The 19,943-nt window shown below is 33.5% G+C and overlaps 1 protein-coding gene and 1 non-coding gene across 5 annotated transcripts in view; one reads left to right on the top strand and one right to left on the bottom strand.

Annotated features, from left to right (window-relative positions):
* LOC107452673 (ileal sodium/bile acid cotransporter) overlaps window positions 1-11,243 on the top strand; it is a 116,649-nt gene extending 105,406 nt beyond the window's left edge. For all 4 annotated transcript variants that reach the window (XM_071188447.1, XM_043040011.2, XM_043040012.2 and 1 more), the window contains exons 4-7: window positions 688-948; window positions 7,789-7,921; window positions 8,892-8,994; window positions 10,815-11,243. In XM_071188447.1, the coding sequence (XP_071044548.1) occupies window positions 688-948; window positions 7,789-7,921; window positions 8,892-8,977 (480 nt within the window). In that variant the 3' untranslated portion in view covers window positions 8,978-8,994; window positions 10,815-11,243. The remainder of the gene's footprint in view (window positions 1-687; window positions 949-7,788; window positions 7,922-8,891; window positions 8,995-10,814) is intronic.
* Window positions 11,244-17,048: 5,805 nt separating this feature from the next.
* TRNAT-AGU (transfer RNA threonine (anticodon AGU)) lies at window positions 17,049-17,122 on the bottom strand. Its single transcript has one exon. It is a non-coding gene; the product is annotated as a tRNA-Thr (tRNA).
* Between the last annotated feature and the right edge of the window lie 2,821 nt (window positions 17,123-19,943).

The raw sequence follows: 19,943 nt of genomic DNA on the forward strand, positions 1-19,943 counted from the left end.
GGTTTACGCAGTTGGTTGGTCGTCGGCCTTCTGAGCCCAAGTCTGCGGGTTCGATCCCCTGCCCAGACACCGGATTTTCAGGATGCATAAAATCCTCAGCGACCGTGTCGTATGATTATGCAGTATGTAAAAGATCCCTGGAGTGCCTTATTGGCTTTTGGCATTTCTGGCGAAATTAAATTCCTAGTGCACTTTAGCATCCAAATAGAGTCTCGGTGCAGCCATCTAGTGTGGCAGAAACTAGACGTCCAAATTAACAGGGCCAACGGTATCTCACCCATTGTGGATACCACTTCTATAATAGAGAACGTACTAGGTCTGCTCACCGGGAAGACTGATTGTGCAGCTCATAGGAAATAAGTAAAACAATTTATATTAAATATAAATGTTTTATTAATTTCCCATAACAAAACGAAAGAAGTAGAAATGTTTCCATAAATCTTTTTCTAGGGATAAAATTTTATTAAAATCAACTTATTATGTTATCCTATGGCATTTTATTAATTTTGCTGTCTATGGTTCTTATAACATCAATTACATTTTGATAATACTATGATATGTTTGTTGTCTATGATTTTTATAATATAAAATGTATTTTGATAATATAATGATTCAATGATATTTATTCAATGATTAATCATGCAATGAAATAAAAAATCCTTTGAAATACTCAATTTGTTATTACAGATTGGCAGCTATGCTGGCTTGGCGATAATTGTTGTTTGCCAGACGATGGAATTTTTTATTTTTCCAGATATTTTTCGAAATGTTCCCTGGCAGCTCTATCTTGCAGTTGTTCTTCTTCCCTGTCTAGGGTTTTCTCTTGGATACAGCTCAGCTTGGGTATGTCGACAGAAACCTCAAGTAAGACGAACGATTTCGATTGAAAGTGGCGTTCAGAATGTTGGCACGGCCCTAACAGTAGCATCCTTATCGTTTGATTTTAATGTAAGTTAAATTCACATTAATATTGAATTATTATTTTTAATGGTGAGCACTTGGGATTTATTGTCCCATTGGCCTCTTAATGGCAGAACTGCTGCTCTCTTTTCGTTACCCAGTAGGCACCTGTGGCGAAGCCACGGTGGTGGAGCAGCGTCGCCCACGTCACACAACCACAAACCCGTTGATAGGGCGGGTCACATTCACACAATCACACAAAGGAGAAAGAAAGAGAACACAGAGAGAAAGAAACATCCATGCCCTGAGCGGGATTCGAACCCGCAACCATCGGCTCCGCAGTCAGGCACGCTAACCACTCGGCCACCTAATCAGCATATTGAAATTTTTTTCCCAATGGCAGGCATCGAACTTTATTCGTTTCACCTTAGAAGATCCCAGAGTTGTTACTCATTTCGCGTTACTCAGTGGGCACCTGTGAACCATAGTCACGGAGGCGAGTAACACTGCCCACGCCACACTGCCACAAACCCGTTTATAGGGTGGGCCACATTCATACATCACACACAACAGAAGACAACACAAGAGAGAGAAACATCCATGCCCAGAACGGGATTCGAACCCGCAGCCATTGGCTTCGCAGTCAGGCGCGCTAAATGCTCGGCCACCTGGCCGACACATATTGAAATATAAACATCATTAAAAAGTATGCGGTTGAAATACTCAACAAAAATGAATCGACAATGCAAATGTCAATGTTAACAGACTAATTTCATAATTTTGAACCCAATCCAGAAGGCAAGGAAACTCCTAGATAAAGTATTGGGAGAAATTTGCCTTTGCGGTGGACTTTTTAATGGAACTAACCAGCATTAGCCTTACATGGTGAGGAAAATCACGAAAACCTCCTACGGATAGCCTGACAGCAAGGGGATTCTAACCCATGATCCGCCTACCATTGGGGATATTTTACATCAGCACTGTCATCGGTGTGAGCCGGGTGCGGAATTAGTATCGACCAGCCATTACTGGATAATATTAATGCCTTATTCTTATACACTCTCAGAAATAAAACTGTCACTTTTGACGATTCAATAATCCTTAAGCTGAATTTCGCTATTTTGAGAGTCAGTTCGTCACGAAATCACATGATATATGATAGAACGCGAACTCTCAAATATATGACGAAAATGTTTCTTCAACTCTGGACAAAACTAGAATGAAGTCTATACAATCGATAATAAAGTAACGAAACGAGTCAACCAGCTGTATGGTGGTCAAGGAGTTGGCCTCGTACCTGGTTCGAATCCCGCTTAAGGCATGTGTGTAATTTATATCTCAGTTCTTTATCAGCCCTACTCGTGTTGTTTAGGCAATGCTGTTTCCCTTATACAGTGCCCACGATAAAGTGGTTATTAGAAAAGTTAGATACCTTAGACTGTACGAGTTTTTTTTTCCCCCTATTTTTTTGGAAAAGAATAGAATGACAAAATATTTCTTTCATTTTCACGAAATTCCTTTTCCTTGAAGAACTGCCGATATGAATTTTGTCAATTATTTCACCACTTTGGTAAAATGTTTGTTTGGAGCATATACCAGGAAATGGTTTCATCAGGAACGAAGCAAGTTTCGTAATATTTGCGAGTGTATTTTACAGTGTAACCAACCATATGCTCCTGAGCTCGTAATTTTGAAGAGTTTTAAAATGACGCTTAACATGCTCTTCCGATTACTTCTCTGCAACTATATAAGCGTTTTTAAAATTATGTCAAATTTTATAACTAAGAAAACTCGTAAGTATCACGTAAGGTAATAATAGACACAGCCGTTCCCCATTTCCCAATATCAGTAAAACAATTAAATTTTCTTATCGTCTTAAAACTATTGCAGAAACTCCATTCTTTTTCTAAAAATGTTTAGTTTGTTAATCTGTTTAAAAAAGTGTCAAGGTTCTGTCTTAATTGCATTGATAACGATTCCCACAAAAACAAATTAAGAATATGAAAATTGTTGCAAACTCATTACTTAGACGCGAAAACCAGAAATAAAATGTGGTCGCTCGTCCGCTTTAGAAAACTGCTGAAGCGAATAATTTCACAATCAGTTACATTAATTGTCTCATTGTGAACGTAAGCAATTATTTATATCATTGTTATTTCTCTTCCAAAGCAATCATTTATTTAACTTATGTAAATTGAATAAATTGTTTTGTTAGAAATCGTAAAAGTTTTTGTACCAATAAATTATCCGAAATAAAGAAAATATTGATATCGCTCAGTAACTACTCTAAATTTATTTTTATACTAGATATCGTTATCGATGCGTTGTAACCTTTGTCACGCAAAAAGATGGCTGGTTTCCTTCACATCCACAAGGTTTATTTTAATCCTTATGAATTATGTAAATAATACTAATGATCAGAAGCAGGAAACTTAACGAAATTATGTGAGATTTGGAAAAAAGAATTTCCTAACTTTAACATATTTCAATAGATCATTTTTTTAAAAAAAACAAACAGCAAAGCGTCACAAAAAGAATTGATAGATGTTTTTTAAATCATTAATGAATTTAGAATATTTTCATACACAGGATGTTTATGAAATAATTTATCCGACGTATGAACCTTTGGTTTGTGGGAATCGCAAAGAATGCGATTCGTTTCTTTATTGTTATTTATCATCCAAAGCAATTATTAATTAACTTATGCAAATTGAATGAATTGTTTTCTTGGAAATCGTGAATGTTTTTGTACTAATAAATTATCGGAAACAAAGAAAATGTTGATATCGCTCAGTAACTACACTAAATTTATTTTTAAACTAGATATCGTTATCGATGCGTTATAGCCTTTGTCACGCAAAGATATGGTTAGTTTCCTTCACATCCACAAGGTTTATTTTAATCCTTATGAATAATTGAACGGTATGCTCGTCAGGTTTTATACGTCTGTAAAGTTATTTTAAATCACTTTACACACAATCTTTATACGTATAATATGTGGACTAAAACATAACTAGTGTCTGCCATGCTTTAGGAGTTAAAAGTTTCGAAATCATTTTAATAAGTAACAAGTCAAAACAATAAGCAGGTATTAATTAAATTTAAATAAAATATAGGTATGCTACCCCTCCAACGTTGCAATCTAAATTTACAGAAAAGAATAAGATTAAAATTGGAGTATTTTAATTATTTTAAAACTATCGTAGACTTACAAGGGTGTATTTTGCGATGTTTTATATCTTCTCAAGCAAATCTGTTGCTAAGCAACCATTGGAAAAATCTGTTATCAACGGAAGAATTTTTTCAAACTCTTCTCAGTTGCCAAATAGTGAAAAAGAATTTAATAAATTTTCCCCGGAAAAGTGATTTATTTCGAGAAATTTTTCCTCACTATCTAGGGGTGTCTCTTTGGTAGGGTCTAAATTGTACTGCCCTACCAATTTTCTAATAAAATACAATTAACCTTCCTTTTACGTTCGCTGTCTTGTAAAAGTTTCTAAAAACTTTTGTATTTTCAACTTTTAAATACCGTGAATAGACCAGCAGACAAATTTCAATAACTTTGTTTTAGTGTAGACCATCGGTTTCCAAATGGTGCTCCGCGGAATCCTGTGGTTCCGTGGAAGAGTTAAAAGGGTTTCAAGGGTTAATAATGCTTTAAATTTTTTTTTTTTTTTTTACATCTTTGAAATATGTAATTGTACTTAAATCCAGTCAATAATCCATTATTTAATTCTTATTTTGATTGCCTTTATGAAATTATAAAGAAAAATAAATAAGAAACTGAATATATAATAAAGACAATATTATAATATATAAGGACAAAATATTGCAATAGTATTTCACATTGCGCTAATCAGATCAAGATAAAATAACTTAATTCTTTAATAAAGAAATATTTCCCTAATAATAATTTTAAACGCTGATAACAGTTCTTTTCTTTTTATAACAATATAAATACAAATCGTTAGCTTTACTATATTTATCTGAAAGACAGCTAATTCAACTGTCTTACATAAAACCTAATTTAAGATAATTAATAATAAAACGATTAAAAAATTTAATTCTTGGAATATAATTCTTATCGAATACAATACTTATTCATGGTATATAATACTTATGAAATACAATACTTATTCATGGAATATAATACTTATGGAACTTATGAAATATAAAAAAAAGTTAAAATGTCAAAATGAAGTAGTTTTTTAATGGTTAATAAGTACACAATTGTCTTTATTTACTTTAATTAAGCANTCATAAAAAGCAAACGATCTGATTGGTTCATGAAAGAAATTGCCTGAACGGTTGCAGATATTTCGTGCAACCGTAATTTCTATATCACACGAGCAATTTTTGGAGAAATTTCACTTACAGTTGCACTTACACTTGCAGTTGCACATATTTTCTCTCGTGTGATATAGCCATTATTTACGGTTCCGTAGAAGAAGAAAATTGGGAACCGCTGGTGTAGGCATTATATATACAAAATGCTTGAGTCAATATAATAATAAGCCACAGGTCAGAGCAGTGTTTTTGATAAAGCACAATACGATTTTCACTTAGGTAGTAAATGTCTCTGTGTGTTATGCTGTTATCTCGCTAAAATTCCAAAGAAATATATCGCTCTGGAAACAATACTGAGGAACAGTTTAAAGTAAAACTTTCGTCTTTATTATTCATAATTAAGTCATCATTGATATTTGTTAATTTGACAACGTCACATTAAATAATACGCAAGTTTGAAAAGGAAATAATATCAAAAAATTGAATAATCCCCCCCCCCATCTAGTAACCTTTTACATAATGAACTTCCATTGTAATCTACATTTAGTTATGATGAATTAAAGGGACCACGTGCGGTTATTTTGATTGGTCAAGAATAAATGCGAAATAAATAGTTTGGTAAAAGTAGCATGTCTATTTTTAAGTTACAAAAAAATATTTATTTACTTCTTCAAACGCTAATTTAAATTTAGAAAGAAAAAAAGTCTCGTAATTGGAATAACAAATTATTTTGGCCTATTTCAATTAACCTTGGTCTTAAGCTGAAAAAAATCATTTGGGCAATAAATTAGGCTTATATTTTTCTTTACATAAAGAAAGAAAGCGCTAAACTCCTGACGTTATACTCTGAGAAAGAAATACTATATTTTTAAGCTACGGGTTAAATTTTGATATTTTTCCAAAAAAAAAAATTACGCAATAAAGATCAAAAATAAGAGCATTTAAAAAAAATTTCATTTGTGATTGAGTTGACTAATCAAGCCATTGAATAGCTGAAAAGATGTGCTATATTTCATTCCTTAGAAATATGTATCACAGTGTTACACATTGCATAACACGGTGTTTAGAACACATTGTATAACACAGTGTTTAGAGCACATTGTATAACAGAGTGTTTAGAACACATTTTATAACACATTGTTTAGAACACATTGTATAACACACTGAGAATACATTTAGAACACATTGTATAACACAGTGTTTAGAAGCGTACAGTGATTAGGCTCGTACCAGTAATCATAGGCATCTTGAGAATTTTTGAAAGGCGGCGCAAATTACTGCAGTGTATATAGAGAAAAGTGCGATAAAACCTAAGGGTAAAACCGGGTAAAGATTCGAAGGGCTGTCGGACCTAAACTGTTCAACCTAGAAACTGCTAGATTTAATCAAGATACGAGTATTCACCGTTTAGTTGTATACACTATATCATTCTTAAAAAGTCATAGATGTACTACTTTGTTTATAAATGATTTTTTTTTTCTAAAAAAAGTCAAACCGTCTGATCTTACCCCACTTTTGGGGTAAGATCAGAAGTGGGGTAAGACCGGGGTGTTTAAACGTCAAAAGTGAATCCGATTTTACCCCAGTAGTGAGGTAAAATCGGATTCTCTTTTTATTAACGCTATGGGAAATTTAGAATTCTAGAATTTCACTGAAAAAGTAACAGACCTTCCTATTTTACTTGACAATTTAAGAAAATTATGCATGTAAATTTTTACAAGATGTATTTAACCTTTTCAGGAAGTCATAAATGTGTTCGTACGGAACCAGAATCAGGATGGAAAAAAATAAAAAGCGGTAGCTTAAGTTTGGAGAATGCTTATTTTTTATAATTTAACAGTTTTATTTTTGCTTTCACTTTAATTCTAACATATCTAATTAATGTTAGTTCAAAGTGTAAATATATCATTTTTACTTTGAATTAAGTAGTGATATATTAAGTAAATCAAACTATTATTGCTCCTCCCCCCAAATAAACTGATATAAAAATATTTTGCCTACCAGATTTATGTATTTATTTATTTTTACCCTGATTGCCGCCACCCTGAGAATGCAAATATGACTGTCTCGAACAGGTTAAGGTCGTGACACCCGATGACTGAGTGGTAGCGCTTCTGCACACCGGTCCTTGGTTCGATCCTCTGGCCGGGCAAGATTGACTCAGCCTCGATAAAATGAGTACCAGGCAGGCTTGGGGACTAAACCCTGGGTCAAAAAAACTGAGATGGTCACTATAAGCCTTGATCCTCTATGGACTGTCCCTCCTTTAGTTTTATTTAAGGCCGTATTCAAGGCAAAAAATCTCATTGCAAAAGTTGTGAAGAAAGGGGAACTAGTTACGCCATCTCTTAGCAGTATTCAGAAATACAAAAATAATCGTGGGATTTTAAGAGACGCGTAAGTAGCGACGAATTCAATTTCAATGATGCAATTTCTTCATCGCCTGGCATGCGACGCCGACCATACAAGGCACAAAACGCGTATGAGAAGCGACGCCGACAGAAAAAGAGTTAATTTTGAGATTTTCCTTATAAAAATTGGTTTAAAAATTTAGCATTGTAAATGTCACATTTTTAACTACGATATTTCTCTTTGTTTTAGGATTTAGACAAAGTGCTTCTTTTCCCATGGTTGTATGCTTTCTCCATGACTGGTGTCTGTATTGTAATTTCGGCATTATACCAAATTTATGTACGTTACAGTGATATATCTAAATCTGTTGAAACACTTCCTGGTAAGCTGAATATATTGAACAATATTATTTTAACGTTATAATGACAGTTCGCGAGTATGCAAGTAGTTTATCTGCTATTATATGAAATCTGCAAGTAGATTATAATGTATACAATGCATGTAATTAAAGTATAATGTAGAATTCGAATGATAATTAAGTTTACTAAGTGTCCTAAATTAAACAGTTTGCAAAAAACTATAAAAAAAAAAGGATGATAAAGATTGCAAAAAAAAGAAAACAAATTTATGTGACAGGCTATAAATTTCTCCTTCTTAAATTATCTTCAGATAAACGAATTAATTATCAATCAGATAATCAAGATATCAATCAGGTTATCAATTCACATAAACAAAACGAGAACGAGATTTTTGACTAATGACTTGCATTGTTGTTTCTGAGCATTGATCAGTAGCGGAGAGCAGATGTAATAAACTTCAAAACAGGTTTCATTGGAGGTTGGAACTTGAAAGTGTTACAAATAATCATCTTTCAATTCCTCCTGTAATCAAACCTGCCAATACTCAATCCTGCCTGTACCGTGATTTGACAGGTTTCGAATGTTTTTGCTTTTTTCCTCGATTAAATATGAATTTGTGCTCCCCAATGTGAACACTTTTTGTTTTCATTTTTGATGAGGATTCTAAATATACATATTAAGAGCCATCTTTACGGAACACCCCCTAAATAAAGTGTATCAAAATCAATGTAATCTTATTGTTTTTTTTAAAGAAAAATTCAGTAAAATTACAAAAAATATTTTTAAAAGAATCTTTAATATCTTGCAACACAATTTTATTTAATACAGTACAGAAACTTTATCTAATGGTTTAACAAGATTCTAGTAACAAATAAAGAGATTTGTTACCTCATAGAATAAATTAGCAATTAATAATTTCAAATGTTTTTCAGTTATTATTTTTTTTAAATATTCTAAATGAAATACTGAAAATAATTTATTGTTTTCATTCAGCCGAAAGAGAAGTTGCAGAAATACGTTATGCTGAAGAAGGTGGGAAATCAAACAAGGGCTACGTTGGTGATTCTACTAAAATGTGATGAACCAGAACAACAAGGTTAGTATAATCATTCTATGATCTATATATAAAAAAATTTAACTAATGAAATCAAACGATAATTTTAAAATGCAATTCAACTTTCGATTACAAAAAGAAAAAAATCGTTTTCATTATATGATTGCAATCAAAAAATTAATCGTATTTTACATTTGTAAAATATTTGAAATCATACCCAATTGAAAAACACACATTGATATATTTTGCAAATTGATTGGGAAAAGTTTTTTTCAATTGTTTTTAGTCACTATTTGCTATTTATTATCTTTATAATCCTAAAAATTTTGAGCTATTAGGTATGCAAACTTTTACCTCTCCTTCCACAATGTGCCTTAATTTCCAAATCCAAATTTTAAGCGAAATCGATTGAATAAATCCTGAAAAATAAATGATAAAAAAGTCACATTTTTAAGTCACGTAATGGAATAGATTTCTTAAAGTCAGATTAATGAATTTTAAAAATCGAGACAACAATCTTAAATTTTTCCATCATATTTTTACTAAAAACTTCGAAAGTTCTATCAAATATATTTGCATGATGTCCCACGATCATTAATTAACCTTAATTATAAAGGAGATTACTAAAAAAAAACAGAGTCAAAAATATATACTATGTGTAACACAAAATTATTAGTTAATGAAGGCAAAAGAACATCCTCAAAATCCAACGAGCCACTGTCGAGATTGATAAGTAAAAAAAGGAGTATTAAAATCATCAAAAACTAGTTTATTTGTCGAATGAAGCTGAAAAGTCACATCTGAAACCACCTTCTAGTTTAATGCTGAAAACAAACTTGTTTTTGATTATTTTAATCTTTCCTTTGTTGTTGACGTATGCCTGTTTAGGCAGAGGGGGTGCTATTGTTCTTGTTTTCCAGTGGAGCTATCAATGGCCAATCTTTCCTTTGATTGACCTTAATAATAATTCGTCAAATTTTAGAAAAAAAAAATTTCCCTCTCCCTTATATATTGTGTATAAAAACCCTAGTAGCAAAATAACTTGGACCCTCATTGGAACAACATTCCCCAATCTTGGCTCAATAAGGGTTCAAAGGGCCTATTTTTTTCCGATATGGACCCCATATAGAATTCCCCCATATAGAACTATTCACCCGATATTTTATTGCCACTTTACAACCAACATCGGCCCTATATAGAATTGTCAGATTCACCCGATATTTTATAGTCATTATTCAGCCAATATAAAACCTATGTTGGCCCTATATAGGCCGATAATGACACGGCATAGGACCAATATTTTAAAATCTAGACATCCCAATATTGGTCCCTCAGAGCACGTTCACATATTGAGCCGATTTTGGGCCCAAGGTATAATTGTTGCTAGGAAGGCAGACGCATCTAAGGATAAGAGTTGGACAATCTTTAATGAAAACCCCAACTATGTTCGAAATGCCCCAAAAAAAGCAGCTTTGGCTGGTTTTAGACTTTTAGCTGGGCATGACTGTCTGAGGTTTCACCTCTTTCGTATCTGCGTAGTCGATTCACCTGACAGTTCTCTTCTTGACTCCAGTTTTCCTGTGATTGCTGAACATTTAAACGTGTGCCCCTGTGATTGCTGAACATTTAAACGTGTGCCCAGCACTTCTGAATTTTAATTGCACAATTGAAAAATACTGGAGAACACGAACATTACCGGCATAGGTGCTATTATTTGCAATAGCTTGTGGCATTTGCTAAATGAATAAGTATATTGAGTATCTTTTACTTAATTTCTTTTATAAAGATTCTAAAAATATATAATAAAGATGGAAATAAACGTTCTAAAACTTTCAAATATTCATTATTTTTAATCTTTACAGGTCAGGTGATATGAGAACAATACTCAGAAAAATGGAACCAAAATATTAGTTTGAAACACATAATGAAAATGAAGAATGTGATGAATACCATCAACTAGAAAGAGCAAAATATTATTCATTTGAAGCTAACAATTTTATTCAGTTATACCTAAGTGTTCCTTCATTTCGTTATTGTGCATATATGTTTACACTTTCATATTTGTCATTTCATATGAGATAGTGATGCTTTTAACGAGTAACACGTTTACAATTCATCACAATAGATGTTATGTGATAGTATTTTTTCGTTTAAATTAAGTGCCTTTTTCATAACACTTTGTATTATACGTTTATTTTGTATTATGTAAATAGCTCTAATGTAACTCTGTAACCTCAATCATTTTTTCAATTGGATCTGAAAGTATTTATTAAATTTCTTATACTTGTGTACTTTTGAATTCATATTTTTGACCTTACAGTTATATAAGTGCCAGTAAACTTTATATTCATTTTTCTTTACCGTCAAAATCATATACTAGGAAATATGACAAACGAAGCAACCATAAAAAGAATTGGTGATCAAATCACGTAATGTCCCATTGACATTCTATTAAGGTAAATGTCCAAATGAAGATAGCTTTGTGCTATCTATGAATAAGCACAAATTTATGCGCAAAATGGACAAACTATATTTTTGATTCTATAAACAAGAACTTTTTTCGACACTTTTTTTGTTATTTTGACTCTTAGGAAAGTTCTTGTTTATAGAATCGAATCTATAATATGTTAATTTTTGCCTTTTTATAAAGAAATATATTCACGTTGCTTTGCTTTATTCATTAGCCTAAGTGGTTCGAAATACTTTAAACAAAGCAAAACTCTTATAAAAACACACTTGTAATCTCAATATGTGTCCCAAATAAAGGTGGGCAACCCTACTTTGGGACAAAACATTTAAAAAATAGGACTCCTGTGCAACCAATACGATATTTATTTAAGTTTTGATATGCTTTAAATATTCATTTATCACTAAACTTGGAAATACAGTAATACTTTCTACTAATACATTCTCGGGACCAAAAGTTTTGTCCTTTAAATGGAGGCATCCGTTATTCAGAAAGTACATAAAAACTAAATTATGTAATTCAATTGAAAATTCAGACTCACAGATTTTAACTTTTTATGCAGTCTGCTTCGCATTACGTATCTACTAGTTTTTCTTCGCCATAAATAGTAATAATTATCCTTTAAATAGACGGTTCCTTTATTTAGAATTGTCCCTTACATGAGGTATTACTAGAACTAAATGTTGATTTTTGGCGCTAATGATAAGAAACTTTTCTTTATTTTGTGGGGAGAGAAGTTACAGACCATGCCAACCTTTATCTATGAAAAGGTACCCCATCATAGAATCGAGTTAACACGTCTTATATACTAGTGAATTGGAATTGTATTTTTGTAGTGGTAGACACACTACAGTACTCCCCCACCAGAATTATATCTGTGATAGAATTCGATGAACAGATACCACTAGTTGATTTATCGCTGTTTTGTGAGAAGCCGGAAGAGCTGTAGTAAGATCACAGTCGTAGTCGCTCCTGTGTTACCATTAGCAGTCGAGTGTATGCAAGCCGACGTGTGATCGAGACTGAGTAGCAACAGCGCGAGGAGGTGGATAACGTCGCAGTCACAAATAGCAAGTCAACTGTTCAATGTGGACCATCCATTAAAGTAAGGCTGTTCAAATCGAAGTGGGCGTTACTGTCAGGAAAGGCGTGATCAGATTTAAGTGGGAGTTTCTGTCAAGGTAGGCATATTCATATCAAGTCCGGGTCACCAATGTGGGGCAGGTAGCTCTCGACCATGTCAACCGTCATCTATGAAAAGGTACCTCATCATAGAATCGGTTTAACACGTCTTATATACCTACTAGTGAACTGGAATTGTATTTTTGTAGTGGTAGATACATAAAAATTTAATTGCAGAAGGAAGGTAAGCAAAATGTTCACCTTTGTTATCGATTTTCAGATCGAACCTGACACCTCTGAACTAAGAGCCGCAATGCCCTAACCTCATAAAATAGAGTATGTAAAGTTAGAAGGATTTATATAGAGTTAACAAATAGATTTCTTTTTGTTGAACCTTTCGGCCGTTTTGGATATTGCAGCAAAATTTTTGGCTGTTGCTATAAAAGTTTTCCTAAATATTTGCTGCAACAGAACATTACAAATTTTTATTTCCCGGCTACTTCTTTTAAAAAATGTTCTTGTAGTTCATTTACGTCGCACTTGAGCTACACAATGGGCTATTGGCGACGGTCTGGGAAACATCCCTGAGGATGATCCGAAGACATGCCATCACAATTTTGATCCTCTGCAGAGGGGATGGTAGCCCGACGACCTGCACGCGAAGTCGAGCACCTTTTAAAAAATACTATAACAATTCTATTACCCTTTATCTAAACATATTTATTGAAAAAATTTATACTTGTAACCACAATCATTCTTAAGATTGAATTTAACTTTATTTATTAAATTTCCTATTTTTTGAATTTATCAACTAGTATATTTGGCCCCACAGTAGTATCCATACCAACAAACTCTATTCAATTCAATTTTCTTTACCGTCAATAACCACGTACGTGAAACAGGAGATCCTAACTTCACATAAATTAGTATCCTTTAAAAAAATTTTTATGTTTATTTTGAAGAGAGTTGCACAGTCATCAAAAAGTAGCGAAGAATTGGTGATGAAATTTTGCTTTAATAATCTCAACCGCATAATTTCTCAGTGACATTCTATTATAATCTAAGTGATCCAAAATACTTAAAACAAGATAAAAAATATCAAAGGTAGCTGGGTATTTTATTTACGTCGCACTAGGGATTATTGGGGATAGTCTGGGTAACTTTCCTGGGGATTATCCGAAGACATGCCATCACAATATTGATCCTCTGCAGACAGGATCGCAATTATGAGGCCACTACCTCAATTTAGACATGGATCTGAAGGGGAAGGAAATTTTCTCCAGATGCCTGTGCCCATGGTACTGCTCGGCGACCGACCACAGGACTTTCGATTCCACGTGTACTCGGTGGGTCGTAGCGGAGTCAAGGATCTAATCCCGGTCCTTTCAGACCGGAGACCGATTATCTAATCACAGCCTACCAGGGCCCAAAACATAAGAAAAAAAAGCGCGCTTGTGATCACAAGTGTCCCAATTGAGGAAACAATCTCACATTGGGACAAAGTATTTAAAAAAATAAAGTTGGAGGAATTCTTGAGTAATCAATACCATATTATTTGCTGTTTTGTTTAAAAATGTTTATTAACAACTAAACTTGAAAATCGTACTAATGTTGAATTATGGCAATAATATTAAAAAATATATATATTTATTGCCAGTAAGGAGGAAAACAAAATAAAATGCTAACCTTTGGCATCGGTCGGTACCGAACCTGTGACTTCTGTAAGAGTCACAATGTCTTAACTTTCAGAGAATTGGGTATATAAAATTAGGACGATTTACATCGGGCTGCTGCAAACAGAATTTACTTTTTATAGAACTTCTCGGCCTTTTTGATTGTTGTTGTTGTTGTTAATTTACGTCGCACTAGAACTGCACCATGGGCTATTGGCGACGGTCTGGGAAACATCCCGGAGGACATGCCATCACAATTTTGATCCTCTGCGGAGGGGATATTTTGATCCTCTTCGGTAGCCCGACGACCTGCGCGCGAAGTCGAGCACTTTACGGTAGCACAGTTTATAGAGCGCTTACCGTTCAATGAAGTGACTTAGGTTCGTATTCTAGCATTGAATTGTCTGCTAGTCGATACGAATTATGCTCATGGCTCGCACTGACCACAGTCCTGNGTCTTAACGATCAGTCCACTACGGGACTCGTTCTTCTCCTTTCTCAGCTTAATAATTTTTCATAGTTTTAAAACGAAAGTCTTTTGATTTTAACACTAAAATATGCATTTTCCTACTTAGATATTAATAAATATTTCTTTTTACTTAATTTTTTACTACTACATACATTAACGGTGGTCATTATGGGTCATATTTATTAGCAATCATAGAAAATAACCTAAAAGTATCAAATATGGACGCCCCTAAGCATTTTAATAATTCTAATTTTTGCTTCAGTGTACATAAATTTGAAAATCTGTTGCGTTACAGGGGGGGGGGAATGGCAATTTAGCTAGAAATATTGGATAGTTGAAATAATGGACAATGCTCATATTGGGAACCTATGTCCATATTTAGAACTGTTGCACCCTATATGAGCTTCCTTTAAATTTATGAAAACAAACCCTTAAAGCAACGTAAAACTTTATTCAGCGTCGACACAAGATGGAGATACGAAAACAGAAAAAAAATTATATCTTTTAAAGAGACAACATTCTTCCTGCACCCTAACACTGCATCATATCTAACTTTTTTTTTTTTGACAGCATAGTATTACAATGCCAGCACTCTTTTGAGCTATATAGACTACCACTGCAAGACGGTTGAGTTGCGATAGTTATTACTTTAAATTGGAGTCTCTGACTTCGATTTTTTTCGATTACCATAATTTCACCATACCGAAAATAGTCAGTCATAGAAAAAATTTCAAAATTTGTGTCAGGGCTACTTGAAAAATAAAAAACTCAACTAAATTCTCTCAATAAAGATGTCCTAGTCAGAGGCTGAACCAGATCAACATTTTCAACCAGATCACAACTTAATTTCCGTTTGCACTGTTGCTATTGGACGATTCTTAGTCCTATTCCAATAGAACTCATTCCCATTGGTTGCTTCTGTAACTGATTGATCATTGATGAATTTTCAGTGAATAGGTAAATAAAACAATGGCAGCTTAGACATCTCTATAGGGATTAATGATCAAAGCAGGATATCTTTAAATAAAAAAGACACGCTCATGAATCAAATTTTTAAGAACACTTTTTCTACTTCAATGTTCGGGTCACTTACTTCAGATATTTTTTTTTAATAGCGGGCACTTGAGGATTGTCCCATTGGCCACAGGAATGCCAGAACTGCGACTCTTTTCTCGTTACCCAGTGGGCACTTGTGGCGAAGCCACGGCGTTGGAGCAGCGCCGCCCACGTCACACAATCACAAACACGTTTATAGGGCGGGTCACACTCACACAAAGGAAAAAGGACATAGAACACAGAGAGAGAGAAAGAAACATCCATGCCCTGAGCATGATTCGAACCCGCGGCCAATGGCTCCGCAGTCAGACCAACACCTCATAGAAGTAGGAAGGCCTCAGCACGGATCAATTTAGTAGTCCGATGTGACGAAGTTAACTGCGCAGTAGCTGAAAAGTAAAAAAGATGTCATTACGTTCGGGGTCCTAATAAGCTGCGCAGTAGTTGAAAATACGAAATACGTCATTACGTTTGGACTACTAAAGGATATTTATGGTATCCCGTGCTGAGGCCTGCTCTTTTCCAGGAGGTGTTGGTCAGACACGCTAACCACTCGGCCACCTGGTCTGCGACTTTAAATATATATATATATATATATATATATAGATTAAATTAGAGTTCAACGCCCTCTATTGTGTGATTAGCAATGAAAATTAAAAACCCGATTTTTACGTAGATTACACTGCAAATTTGAAGATGTTTGGGAGTCAAAAAATTAAGAAAAGAATTTTTCTCCTCTGCATCTTCATAGACATACTTAAAGATAAAGTCTAAGAAAAATATATATTTTTTAAAAATAATAATTTCTTTAAAATAAGTAAGTAAATTAATTAGACTAAAGAAAAACTTTTTTCTCTTTCATTATTTATTAATATTATCAATAATATTTTGCTGCTTAAATTATTCGTTAATTATTATATATAAAATAAATATTTTTTTTCCTGAAATAGAAGAAAAAATTTCGTTAAATCACGAAATACGGTAAATGGAAGCTTGTTAAATTGTGATCCTACTGTAAAACTGTTGAAACTGAAGCAATACATGAAAATCACACGAAAACTTCGTTTTTAAGAACGGGGATGTTAGAATAAGGTATTGTGGAGGGGGGGGGGAGGTGAAATCACTGAGGCACTTGTGAGATTTGAATTCTCAATTAATTGATTATTTGATAGACATAAGCAAAGAAACGAATCTGTTCCTGCCGCCTATTATCATATTTTACCGTAAAAAATATTTTTCCATACTCCAATATTACAGGAAAGCTACAAGAAAAGAAATGGATGATAGAAAAAAATAATAATAATAGCGTAGGCACCGGCGAGATTCGAACTCACGATCTCCTGTTTACTAGACAGGCGCTTTAACCAACTAAGCCACGGCGCCGCGGAAGCCGATAATAAACAAAATTAAGATATCTTTTATCATTCCATTCACGCAATAACTTTCAAACTTATATTTTGGATAAATTCATTCTTTTTTGTCAAACTTTTCATTTATTTTCAATATTTAAGAAAGTAAAGAAATTTAACTAGTTTAAAATATAAGAATCGTTAATTATGTTTACTTTTTATTTTACAAAATTCCGGCTGCTTGGAAAACTGCTATCGAAATTTGAAATTATGCCAAGAAACTAGAGAGGAAGACAAAATGAAAAACATCAAAACCTATTATCTCAAGATTCTTTAAAGCGTATCAAATAATCTCTTTTCAATTCCTCTGTTTTTTCCAGTAATCAAACAGGTTTTGATTTTTTCAAACCCACATTTTTACACTAGTGATTTGTTAGATTTTAAGGTTTTTTTTTTTTCCTTGCTTAAATCTTCACTTGAGGAATTGCACATCAACCATCACAAAGCTATCATTTCATAAAGATGTTTGGTCATGATTTTGCATAATGTACAAAGAAGTGTAGTGTAGTGTATCATAGACGTGTTTCATAATCACCACCCTTAATATACTTCTTTTTATATATTTTTTAAATCTGCATCAAAAAAGAAGTCAAAAATGTGCGCACTTAGGAGGTATCAAACTAATATTAATACAAAAGCGCTATCAGGCTATCAAAATCTATTCAGTCACTATAAAAAAAGGTGGGCTAAAAAGAATAAAACAAGATTGATTGCCCGGTGAAACTTCGAGATTTTTATAATAAGTCTTTCATTTCCTCATTCTTATTTTGTGAACTCCGCCAGTATTTTATATTTTCAGACCCACTTTCCTCTGTAGAGATACATTATATTTAGTTTTCTGTTTTTCTTTCCCTCGCCTAAATGTTTATGCCTTTTTAAAATAGATTCTAAATATATAGATTAAGAGTGATTATTATGGAACACTCTTTATGTCTCTTCCCGAAATAAACAATTTTTAACTCCTTACTAATTCTATAGAATAATTGTCCGTAAAATCTGAAAGTTTATTTACTTTCGACTAACGATGAATACTTTGAAGAAACTAGAAACGTAAATATTTCTTCGGTGAAAAAATTATTAGCATGTTAGTGGCTCGGAAATATAACAGTACATACTAAAACTTTTTTGATCAAGTGATATCAAGTTTCTAATGGAAAAAAAACTTCCATTCCCTCTTTATTATTTTTAGCACTAAACAGGTTTTTAGATTTTCAGACCAACATTCCTCAATAGTGATTCATTATATTTAGTTTTCTGATGCCTCTTCTCGATGCTAACAATTTTTAATTGTTTTCAAATTCTACGGAAACGTAGCTAAAAATTTTCTTGCTTTCGACTATACATAACTAATTAAACGAAACTAGAAACTCAAATATCTCTTCTGTGAAAAAATTAAAAGCATATTCCTGACTCGGAAATGTAAAAGTATATGACATAATTTTTGATCAAGTGGTATTCTAAATAAACCAGTAGAACGATGGAAAATAGAAATGCATGAGGAAAAAAATACTAAAATTCAAGTGGTGTATAAACATGGTAAACATAGCTCTAGATCTCAAAGTTAAATCATTTACCAGCAATACGCTAGAATAATGTCCAAAATTTGGGGGTTGTACTCTCTTCCCAAAGATAATTAATAAAGCGTATAATTTTTTTAAGATATAAAAAAACATTTACTTTTACATATTAGCATTACTGGAAAGTTACAAGAAAAAAATTGTTATCCCTTAGGCCCCATAGGTCTAAGGTCACGATCTCGTGTTTAAGAGACAGACGCTTAAATATCATCATATTTTTTTAAACAAAAAAAATTTGTATACAATTTAACAACTTAAAATTGTAAAACGTAAAACCACTGGTGAGATTCAAACTCAAGACCTCTTATTTTCTGAACAGATGCTTAAACCAACTTAACCACAGTGCCACTGCTCTTGCCACGTATCATGCATTTTAGAATTAAACATAGGATGGGTGGTCAGATTTGAATCCGCGATCTCGCTAGATCTCTTGATTATTAGATAAGCGTAAGCTAAGACACTAAGACGTATACATATATATATATAATTCTCTCAATAAAGATGTCCTAGTCAGAGGCTGAACCAGATCAACATTTTCAACCAGATCACAACTTAATTTCCGTTTGCACTGTTGCTATTGGACGATTCTTAGTCCTATTCCAATAGAACTCATTCCCATTGGTTGCTTCTGTAACTGATTGATCATTGATGAATTTTCAGTGAATAGGTAAATAAAACAATGGCAGCTTAGACATCTCTATAGGGATTAATGATCAAAGCAGGATATCTTTAAATAAAAAAGACACGCTCATGTATCAAATTTTTAAGAACACTTTTTCTACTTCAATGTTCGGGTCACTTACTTCAGATATTTTTTTTTAATAGCGGGCACTTGAGGATTGTCCCATTGGCCACAGGAATGCCAGAACTGCGACTCTTTTCTCGTTACCCAGTGGACACTTGTGGCGAAGCCACGGCGTTGGAGCAGCGCCGCCCACGTCACACAATCACAAACACGTTTATAGGGCGGGTCACACTCACACAAAGGAAAAAGGACATAGAACACAGAGAGAGAGAAAGAAACATCCATGCCCTGAGCATGATTCGAACCCGCGGCCAATGGCTCCGCAGTCAGACCAACACCTCATAGAAGTAGGAAGGCCTCAGCACGGATCAATTTAGTAGTCCGATGTGACGAAGTTAACTGCGCAGTAGATGAAAAATAAGAAAGATGTCATTACGTTCGGGGTACTAAGCTGCGCAGTGGTTGAAAATACG

This window comes from Parasteatoda tepidariorum, chromosome X2, assembly GCF_043381705.1.
Source record: "Parasteatoda tepidariorum isolate YZ-2023 chromosome X2, CAS_Ptep_4.0, whole genome shotgun sequence".
NCBI classification, from domain to species: domain Eukaryota; kingdom Metazoa; phylum Arthropoda; class Arachnida; order Araneae; family Theridiidae; genus Parasteatoda; species Parasteatoda tepidariorum.